The 10980-nt window shown below is 41.2% G+C and overlaps 2 protein-coding genes across 2 annotated transcripts; both read right to left on the reverse strand.

Moving 5' to 3' along the window:
* Positions 1-546: 546 nt before the first annotated feature.
* Positions 547-4541, reverse strand: LOC129729034 (uncharacterized). Its single transcript, XM_055687512.1, has 3 exons — positions 2481-4541; positions 980-2410; positions 547-675 (listed from the first exon to the last, which is right to left on the reverse strand). Exons 1-3 carry the CDS (start codon positions 4539-4541, stop codon positions 547-549), a joined length of 3621 nt encoding a protein of 1206 aa, XP_055543487.1.
* A 4097-nt stretch (positions 4542-8638) lies between these two features.
* On the reverse strand, positions 8639-10400 carry LOC129727834 (protein artichoke-like). Its single transcript, XM_055686046.1, has 2 exons — positions 10261-10400; positions 8639-10190 (listed from the first exon to the last, which is right to left on the reverse strand). Exons 1-2 carry the CDS (start codon positions 10272-10274, stop codon positions 8666-8668), a joined length of 1539 nt encoding a protein of 512 aa, XP_055542021.1. The 5' UTR covers positions 10275-10400; the 3' UTR covers positions 8639-8665.
* Positions 10401-10980: the final 580 nt, after the last annotated feature.

The raw sequence follows: 10980 nt of genomic DNA on the forward strand, positions 1-10980 counted from the left end.
CACGTTCGTCGATTAGAGGGGCCAATTTATACAAGGGACTCGAGGTTTCTACTGTTAGCCACTGAGAAACTGGCTTCTCCTTGTTGTGCAATAGTACCTTGAGATCTCCACCGTATGTCTCTGCTTGTATCATTTTAAAAAGATATGTTTCTGCTTTAAGTAGTTCTTCCTGCGTAAGAGGCAGACGCTTTGTCGGTTTTGTGTGCGGCATAACTAGCTTCAGCTGCCCTGCGGTTGCCTTTACGAGTTCAATAGGTTCTCCTGTTATAATCTTTTTGCAGTTACTGACAAATCTAAACACACAGGCCATAGTTCGGACGAGAACATTGTATTTAGATATTCTGTTCACGTTGATGAGAGAATTTGATAACGTTATATCATGAATCAATAAATAAGCTTTCAATTCCTCGTTTGTATTCGATTTTACTTCTGGCTGCACCGGCCAGTGCTGCTCGTTACTTGACAAAAAGTCTGCACCTGTAAACCAAGAACTTCCTGAGTGCAATTTCCACCCTTGTTTCCATTTAGTCACGCAATCCGCTTCATTTAACTTTGACGGCACCCAACGCCACTCTGATCCATTAGTGAGGCTAAGGATTTCCCCGATACGGAAGCCAACGAATTGTCGATAACGTCGTTGGTCTGACTTGATCCAAGACAACACATTACGTGAATCTGACCAGAAATATTGATTTCTTATGACCAAATTATGACTGCATTTAATAGATTGTGCTAGTCTAGCGCCAAGTACTGCTGCTTGAAGTTCCAGCCTGGGGATAGTCAACTGTTTGAGTGGGGCTACTTTGCTCTTGCTCATCACCAGCGCGCAGCGTGCCTCACCATCAATAACAATGCGAAAATAGGCTGCACACCCATATGCCTTTTCACTTGCATCAGTGAATATATGTAGTTGGAGACCTCTAAACTTGTCTGACGTAGCATCTCCGAAGTAGCATCTAGGTACTTTAATCGCGCTCACCTCTGGTAGTAACCCAATCCATTGCTTCCACTTACTATAGGCTTCGTCGTCAATCAACTCATCCCACTCACAACCCGCTCTCCACAGATCCTGTACGAGGATTCTTCCAATTATCGTAAATGGGCAAAGAAGACCCAGTGGGTCAAACATTGACATAACACAACTGAGAACGGATCTCTTCGTTGGGCGATCTCCACTGGAAAACATCTGTCCTAGGTCCGCTCTAGGGGTTGCAGAAAACGAGAACACGTCTTCTTTAGAGTCCCAAATAATTCCGAGCACTCGTTCCTTTTGTGTCATTTTGTCTTGATGGAGATGTACTGCCTGATCATCGTTCTGCTCACCCAACGCTCGTAAAAATTCCTCTGAATTCGAGACCCATTTCCCTATCTCGAATCCCCCTCTTGCATGGATCAATTTTACTTGTCTCGCACGTTCTATTGCCTCTACAGCGCTATCGGCGCTGTCGAGGTAATCGTCAACATAGTGTTTGTTAACGATTGCTGCTGCTGCGTCTGGATAGAGCGCGGAGTGTTCTTCAGCGTTTAGATTTTTTATAAATTGCGCTGAACAAGGGGAACAGGTCGAGCCGAAGGTGGCCACGTCCATGACGAATATCTGTATTGGTCCCTTCTCCTTACGATATAAAAAACGCTGCGCCTGCTTGTCTTCAGGTCTGATACGCAACTGGTGATACATCTCCTTGATGTCACCGCCAAAACCGAATCGTTTTTCCCTGAACCGTTGGATCACTGCTGGAAGGCTCGTCAGCATATCAGGGCCTGCTAGAAGCTCGGAGTTAAGTGATATACCGTTGACCGATGCTGCTGCGTCCCAGACCAGACGAATTTTTTCTGGTTTTCGTGGATTCAATACCACATTTAAAGGAAGATACCATACCGAAGCCGCATCCGAATTTTGCTGCTCTTCAGCTGTAATTTTGTGTGCATATCCTTTAGCAACATACTCATCAATCTGTCGATCAACATTTTGTTTGAGTCCAGGATTTTTGGACAGTTTCCTTTCCAGCGCCTCCATCCGCTTGATAGCCATCGGGAAGCTATCTGGGAATTTACGCACGTCATTCCGCCACAATAGCCCCGTCTCGAACCGATTTCCTATCCTTACTGTTGTTGTTTTTAAAATTCGTCGTGCTCGTGCTTCTTCATTTGATTCAGGTACTTCGATAGCAATACCGGCTTCCTCTAAACTATACTGGCCCTTCAGCATGTCGTAAATGTCCTGATTGCTAACTGGGGTTTCTTCGTGTACATTCACGTAAGCCTGGCTTGTGCATCTTTCTGGTTGCGGTCCATAAACAGTCCATCCTAGTGCGCATCTTACTCCAACTGGTTCCCCAGGTTTGCCGATTCTAGATTCTAGCGGTGCAAATACATGAATGTTATCAAGACCTATCATCATGATCAGCAACTGGAAGATTTTTCAAATGTGGATATCGGCTAATTAGATCCTGAAAGTTTACACTTTGTTTTGGAAGTACGAGTTCTTTAACTGTACGAGCGTTGTGCACCGCCATTCTACCGCTACAATCTCTTGCTGAAATCATTAGGTTAACTTTTCTCGACTGGTCCTCATACCGTCTCACGTTCCCTGTCCAGGTCACCACCAACGGTTCCTTTTCGCCAGTTAAATGAAGCCTATCTACTACCACATTCTGGAGAAGCGTAACCGATGATCCTTCATCAAAAAATGCAATTACATTCATGCTGGAATTACCGGCGTATAATGTTACTGGTAGCATTCTGAATAGGACGGAACAGTTTTCCCGGTTTACATTTTCCGCTTTCATGACTTGTACCATCTCTAACGTTCGGTGCAATAACGGGTGGTGAGTTTGTTGGCAATTACCCACTGTACATCTGAACTTTGAGTTGCATCGACTTTTACCGTGATTGTTCAGACATTGATGGCAGAGCTTGTATTTGTTAACGACTTTGAACCGTTCTGAAATGTTGAAACGTTTGAATTTTTCGCAAAATTTTATTTTATGGTCTGCTTTCTTGCACAACCAACACGCTGTTACTGGTGGTAAATTTTTGCTAGACGACGCATGTACGTGCACAAACTCCTTTTTTTTATAACTTCCTCTACCGGCTCGATCTCCCATATCAAGTGTGGGTAGTTCGCTTACTTCGGAAACGTCCGAAACTATACCGTTCATGAAATCAGTAAAAACGCGAAGAGGCTTGCCTTCCGTATTTCGCCTGAAACGTACCCAGTCTATTTTATAGCTAGGTGGCAGTTTGTCCACAAGCTCTTGAACGAGCATTGGGTTGTTCAGGTGCTCTTCCATTCGCGCCGCCTCCATATGATCGCATAGTTGTTTAACTGTGATTCCGAAGTGAATAAACGTATTCAGTCGATCGTACCTCGGCGGTTGTGCGCAGCGTACCTTTTGAAGCAGAGTTTTCAAAAGTTTTTCTGGTTTACCAAACAAGTCCTTTAAATCTTTCATCACATCGGGCACTGACTCTGGTAGTACTAGTCTACTACGCACAGCCTCTAATGCTTCGCCTTGCAAGCTATCCTGTAACCGTTTCAGATTGTCTAAATTAGTAAATCCGCAAGCCTTCGTAGTATATTCGTAACTACTGTAAAATAATGGCCAAATTTCTGGCTCTCCCTTAAATATCGGTAAATGTTTTGATACTGCCTGCCGGGCAGCCAATTGTTCTTTCGTAGGTCCCACGTGGCCTCGCCCCAAACCATGACCTTTCCCCGGTCCGTGACGTTTTAGTAGCTCTGCAATCCCTTTCATCTTTTCATTAAAAGCATCACCGTCCTCGCTATCCCCATCTTCACTTGTGACTGCATCGTTTTCTGTGCTAAATTTCCGTGACGTTGTCTCTTGCAGCAACTCCCTGTTCTTTTCCTTTTGTTTTTCATTCACTTTACTATGTTCTCCTACTAACGATCGTAAACTCGTCCCTTGTAGATCGTTTGAATTCAACCAATTTTGAACTTTTCCTTTCGATGGATCGGCATCATTGCCCGTATCCTCATTTCGACCAGACGTGTTTTCATTCGCGGTGTTTTTAAGTAAATCCATCTTCGCATGAAACATCTCACGTAAAGCTTGCTGTTTTTTCAAAAACTCGGATTCCTCCTTCAGACGTTTTTCTAACATTTCTTGCTCTTGTGCTAATTTCTTTGCCCTGAGCTCACGCTCCTGCTGAAGCTCCCTTTCACGAAACTCTTTCTCTTGTCGCATTCGTTTCTCTTGAATTGCACGGCTCATTTCCAAACGTTTCTCTCGAATCAAGCGATCCGCTTCTAAACCTTTCTCCATTGCGTCTTGCTCTTCCTCCAACTGTTGAAATGATGATTCGAGCACCGATACTGAGCTACGGATAGATCCCACTTCACTTTTGGCTCCCGTCTTTTTCGATCCACCGGATTTTTTCGTGGACTTCGTAGCATTTTTCGGTAAGCGCAACTGGTTGGAACACTTAACACAATTCCAATCTTCGTGTTCAATATTAGATGTCACCCCGGCGCAACAATAGTGTGCCCACAACTGGCATGTATCGCACTGCACCATGTCATCAAGATGATCCGGTTCTTGACATAGCATGCAGTTTCTATGCGATAAATCTTCCTCCATTCTTTGAGGTTATGTTCGATCCACTAAATTCTTTGATTTTGTTGGTTTTGTCACGAGAGAACACTCTTTGTATCAGCTTGTTAGCAGATCAAAGCTAGAATTATATTTTATTTAGTTTAGGATACATCTATAAATATTTTAATTATGCCTACAATTTAGGTGTTCTCTTAAATTCCTCCTAGTCTGGTGCGTAGCCATGCGCGACCTTTAGACTGTGATGATTCCTTATTATCTCTGCTCACTATTCTTTCCTACTTGAACTTATATCTTCACCTTCTCTTTACTTTTGATCTTAATTTTCTAAATTTATTCTCCAGCTCACACTAGGATTTTCTTTAACTTCTGTTTCCCTCTCCAATATGGGTCGAATTCTTCTTTCTATCCCGGTCGGGTCCAAGTGACGTTTACATGTTCTCTTCCTGTTTCTCAGTGCCTCTTTCTCGCCTAGTGTTGCCAAATGTATCGTTTTCGCCCGATCGGGGGGCTGTTCGCAACAGGAGGGGTTCCATATAAATGAAACACAAATTTCTGCATATCTCGAAAACTAACAAACTAATTGGAACCAAATTTGGCAGGTGGATGTTTGTAGGGGAAACAAATATGTCCATAATGGTTTGTCACCCCTCCTTCTTCTATAATGGAGGGGTCCCACACAAATGAAACACGAATTTCGCACAGCTCGAGAACCAATCAACCAAATACAACCAAATTTGTTATGTGAATGTTTTGAGAGATAACAAATATATTCATAATGGTTCGACACCTCTCCCTCTTCTGTAAGGGAGGGGTTCCAAACATATGAAACACAAATTTCTGCTCATCTCGAGAACTAACCAAGCAAATGGAACCAGATTTTGCATGTGGATGTTTTAAGGGGTATCAAATATCTCCCTATTGGTTTGACACCCTTCTTTCTTCTGGAAGGGAGGGGTTCCATACAAATGAAACATTAATTTCTGCACATCTCGAGAACTAATCAAGTAAATGGAACCAAATTTGACAGGTGGATGTTTTTAGGTGTAACAAAGATGTCCATAAAGTTTCGACACCCTTCCTGCTTCTGACATGTCTCCAAATACCATTTTGAAATCCAAGATGGCGACTTCCGGTTTCTGGAAAACAGCGGCAAATGACCAAATACCACCCAATAAGGGTATTTCTGGAACTGTTATTATGCACTGAAGCCACAAATCGACCTCAGACAACATTTTGAATTGTAAGATGGCAACTTCCGGTGTCTGGGAAACAGCCGAGAACGACCAAATACCTTCCAATATGAATGCTTCTTTAACCAGAATGATGCTCAGATGCCAGAAATTGTTTCCAAATGCCATTTTGAAATTCGAAATGGCGACTTCCGGTTTTTGAAAAACAGCGGCAAATGACCAAATACCACCTAATATGGGTGTTTCTGGAATTGTTATGATGCACTGAAGCCACAAATCGACCTCACACAACATTTTGAATTGTAAGATGACAACTTTCGGTGTCTGGAAAACAGCCAAAAATGGCCTATTTCCATCCAATATGAGTATCTCCGCAACCAGAATGATGCACAGAAGCTAAAAATCGATCACAGATACCATTTTGAATTCAAAGGCTACTTTCAGCGGCTGGTAAACAACCGAACTTCCAATTTCTAAAAAACGGCCAAAAATGGCCGATTTCCTTACAATATGAGTATCTTCGGAACCAGAATGATACACGGGAGCTAGAATCGACCACAGACACCATTTTGAATTCTAAGATGGTGACATTCGGTTCCTGGAAAACAGCCGAAAATGATCAAACACCCAATATGGGTGTTTCTTGAATGCCAAATGCCATTTTGAAATTCAAGATGGCGACTTACGGGCTCCGAAAATTAACCTAAAGTGACCAAATGCCACCCAGTATGAGTATCACCGGAACCAGAATGATGCAAGGAGCTACAAATTGACCTCAGACACCGCCGAAAATAACCGAAAACTACTACATATGGATATGTCCGTAATCAAAATGATGTAAAGAAGCCAAGCATTGGCCCTGGACACCATTTTGAATTCGAAGATGACCACTTTCAGTTTCTGGAAAACAACGAAAATAACTGAAATGCACCCAATATATTTCCGGAATAGAGGTGAGTACAAAAACCATAAGTCGAGGATGTTGTCATTCCGATAAAACCAATCATTTCAAACGATATAAACAAATCGTAAGGAATCAATGAATTTGAAATGTTTAAAATTATTAAATTGAACAGTAAAATAGGCAGGACGAAGTTTGCCGGGTCGGCTAGTAAAAATATACAATAAACATCGACATGCAGTTATTAGACCTTTTTGAAATATTTATGTGTGGCCCGCCACAATAGATCAAATAACTGGTCGCAGTGGAAAATGTAACCAACAGAAAAAAACATTATGTCGACAGGTTCATCGAACACAATAATTTTGATTAGCAAACTAGCTTCTTGACAAGCGAAAATTGGAAAAAAATTAAAATAAATAAACGGTTCAATTATCTGGAGAACGCGCTAACCCGGAGTGACGTTACCAAAAAATGTACAGTGTGAAGCAACCCGATCAAGAAACCACATCAACTCACTGTTCAGATGGTACTCTAGGATTTCGTCTCCAATGTGTTTAAGAAATGTTATGTATTGAACCTGTTTTGATTCTGAAAACAATGTTCCTCCAAACTGCGCATTTTTCAAGCTATTCTGGCATGAATTTGTGCCAAGCTATAATCAACGATGCAGTGTGCGGAATTCACATTCACGACCAAATCAGTGTACACCGAAACACTTGCATTGTTTACATAGGGCATGTTTTCTAGCTATGATAATATTTAAAATAATGACTAGAAGCTTTAAAAACTGTAGGCTAACAACTGTTAGATGGAAAATTATAATAACTGATATTACTTATGGAATGTAACAAAAATTTATATATTTATTCTAGTTCTAAATAAACTGATGACATTTAAACCGAGGAAGGAGGGTTGTGGGTATACAGTTGTCAATGACAAATAATAATTAAAACAAAACCCTTCTGAGGTTTTATGTTCTAACTTTTTTTTCTAAGAAACCTGGAGACGCCATTATATGTACACTGCCGTTCAAAGCATAGTTGTCCCAGCGTGCATAAGTTTTGTGTAGAACATGGAACAACAATGCTTGGAACGGCAGTATAGAGGTTGCCCACGTTTCATTACTGGTTATTAAAAATATCGAATTGCCTCCAGCCCCTTAATAGTCCACGTTGTTTATGTCAGGCCCTATACTTACTGTTTTATAATTTTATTCATGTTAATTATTCGTAGTTACACTACTGTTAATTTTTTAGGTATTAAACTCAACATTTTATTTTCGGCACAGTGTCACCCCATAGAAGGGATTAGGTAAGATTAAGCCAAAGTTCATGTATTTTTAGCAAAATTATAGTTTATTGTAATTTAACTGTGACTGTTACTTGTTTGGATCAAATTCATTGCATAAATGTATGCGTTACAAGCTAAGGAACAAAAACCTACAATCTCACCCCGCGGACGGTATGTAAAATAAAAGTATCGCCAATTTTCGACAAAAAAGGTTGTTTAGTTTCACCGAAAAGCATCAATTTAAACCCGCAAAAAAAAAAAAAAAAAAAAAAAAACCATTGCAATCTTTAGGGTGGAAGTGTATTGAGACCACAAATGGCCGACTTCAAGCCACCACGTGGTCGACTACGAAATTTCAAAAGCCACTCGGTAATAGGTAATGCGTCACTTGTAGAAACATATCCTCATGTTTATAATGGTAATGAAAACATAAGATAGTGTACAGGTAACGCATTAACTATTTCCAAGTCTTATGCCTTTGAAAATTCGTGGTCGGCTACGTGGTGTTCTTAGACGATACCGAAAAGTGGTGTGATCACTGCTGTCTATGCGGTAGGGAGGTTACCTTAAAACCAAAATGGAATGTCGGAAAAGCAAACCCCGAACAATATAACCAAGGATCATGGTTGCAAAAGCCCACATTTCAGTTAAGAAAATAAACTAAACGAGCCTCGTTAGCCTCTGCATACAATATATTTTCATCAACCGTTCAGATCACAACTCACTAAACTTTCATGCGAAATCGAGGATCGGCGGCCTCGTTCCTTAAACAGCTCCCGATAATAGTGACTGTCGATGAAAACTTTAGATAACAGTCCGCTGACAACCAAAACTAGTAGCACAATCACAACGTATTCCACGGTTTTGTCTGCACTGGAACCGGAAACAGCATCGGTCGATTCGTCGTTTTCGTCACCGGTTCCGCTGAAATTACGCACTACCTTTAGCGGACAGAGAGACTCCTCGAAAAGATAATCATTTTTGATGTACGGTTTGATATCATGCTTCTTCAAGTCCTCGATTGCCACCGAAAGTGATGACTCGTTCCAGGGCAGGTCATATATTCCTAGTGATTTTAAGTTTGGGAAATTTCGCTTAATCGATTCGATCGACATGTTCGCAATCGGATTGCCACTAATCATCAAACGTTCGAGTAATCGCTGCGAAGTAAGGTTCTCGAAGTCTATCTTTTTAATGTTGTTGTATGAGATGTCGAGAAAACGAAGCTTTCGCAGGTCATGCAGGGTCGTGTACTCAATGGTGATGTTGGTGCATTCCACATTCAATGCCGTCAGCTGTTTCATACCCAGGAAGTCAAAACGACGCTGCAATACATTGAACGAGATGTCCAACGTGCGCAGAGACTCTGAGCATTTCCGAAGATCTCCAAAGTTGCGGATGTAGTTGTGGGCAAGATATAATTTTTCAATTGAGCAATTACTGCCAACTGTAACCGATTGTAGCGCATTGTACGAAACATGCAGCTCGGAACAATTGCCGGCGATCTGGATGCTTGTTAGATTGTTGTATTTCAGGTTCACTTTCTTCGTGGTGATTTCGCTCCAAGCCAACTCAATAAGCTGGTTGTAGGATACATCCAGGTAAGCGAGAGAATGAACCCCATCCGGTGGGAACCAGCTATCGAAACTGAGCAGCAGCAAACGGTTGTGGTTCAGATCCAATGTTTTCAGATTCTTTAACGTATGAAAAACTCCACTCGACAAACGGGTTAAATTGTTATAGGACAGATTGAGTTCCTCTAGACCAATCAGAAACTCAAATGCGTCGTGCTTTATTTCGGTGATTTTGTTGTGGTGGCAGAGTAGCTGCTTCAAATTTGGCGTCTTAGGAAACAAATGGCTATCCAGAAAAGAAATGTTTGTGCCGGTTATTTCTATGTGTTCCAACTTGTGACAATCGATAAAGCTGTTCGGGTCAATCTCCCGGTAGAACAAACTGTTCACCACAATGAAGCTCTCCAAATTGGGCAACGACTCGAACATTCTCGTTGGTATTCCAACGATTCTTTTATTGCTAATTGTCAGTTTCGTTATGAAACTCCAGTTAAACTTGATGTCGGAGCTTTCGAACACATCATCGAAGTCGATGTATTCACAATGCGGCGGCTTATCACCCTCCTTTCCAAAGCACGCATCTACGAAATCGTCGTTCCCAGTACTAATCACCAATTCAAAAGTAACCAAAACTCCGACTACAATTGTAATCCTTAAAAGAAAAGAGATGAAAACATTAAGTAATATTTTAGCACTTAGATGTGGTTTTTCTTTTTCATTACCAAACCGTAATCATTCCTCAACCGTAGACTTGCTCTTATCACAAACGTCGTAATAACACTGAGGCAGCCTGACCCAACGAGATTCAGAGACAGCCGATAAACCGTGCTCATATGGACGAAGATCATCTTCATAAACGAAATGGATATGAAATCGCTGAATAGAGAAACACCGAAAACGGTTGACAATAATTGTAACATGAAAGAGTGCACAGGGATCGACCGATTATACGGTAACATTTCCTTACGCGCCCACAGCCGGAACGTCAGCGTCGGCTGGCCACCAATGAAAGTGCGCATGTATTCTATACTTGAGGTCTTAATTGAGGATGATTGATCCGCCGCGATGATAAGGAACGGGCACTACGCGCTTAGAATCATGCTGCACAGTGGGATTGGTTGGCTCAGTGTCCGGACAAGTTTACGTTATCCTTCCAGAGTTTCTGTTGCAGGTTTTCTATTCGCTTTGTGGAGTTTACTAGTAGTCTATCTTTCAAAGTAAAAATGAAAACAAACAATTTTCCAACAACGTAGAAATTCTAGAATCATCAAAGACAGTTTAATTTTTGAAGGTCGGAAATACGAATATTAAAATTTTTAACTCTCAATTTATATTTAAAATTTCAACAAATTAAACAAACAAATTAAAACAAACAATTTTCCAACAACGTAGAAATTCTAGAATCATCAAAGACAGTTTAATTTTTGAGGGTCGGAAATACG

The sequence above is a fragment of the Wyeomyia smithii genome, chromosome 3, assembly GCF_029784165.1.
Source record: "Wyeomyia smithii strain HCP4-BCI-WySm-NY-G18 chromosome 3, ASM2978416v1, whole genome shotgun sequence".
NCBI lineage: Eukaryota > Metazoa > Arthropoda > Insecta > Diptera > Culicidae > Wyeomyia > Wyeomyia smithii.

Excerpts from the sequence above, each read along its gene's own strand:
- LOC129729034 (XM_055687512.1), bottom strand. The coding sequence starts at position 4,541 with ATGGTGCAGTGCGATACATGCCAGTTGTGGGCACACTATTGTTGCGCC. Across the intron at positions 2,411-2,480 it reads CTCGTACAGTTAAAGAACTC|TTGCTGATCATGATGATAGG; the intron begins GTACTTCCAAAA and ends AAAATCTTCCAG. Across the intron at positions 676-979 it reads GGATTGGGTTACTACCAGAG|ATTCACGTAATGTGTTGTCT; the intron begins GTGAGCGCGATT and ends ATTTCTGGTCAG.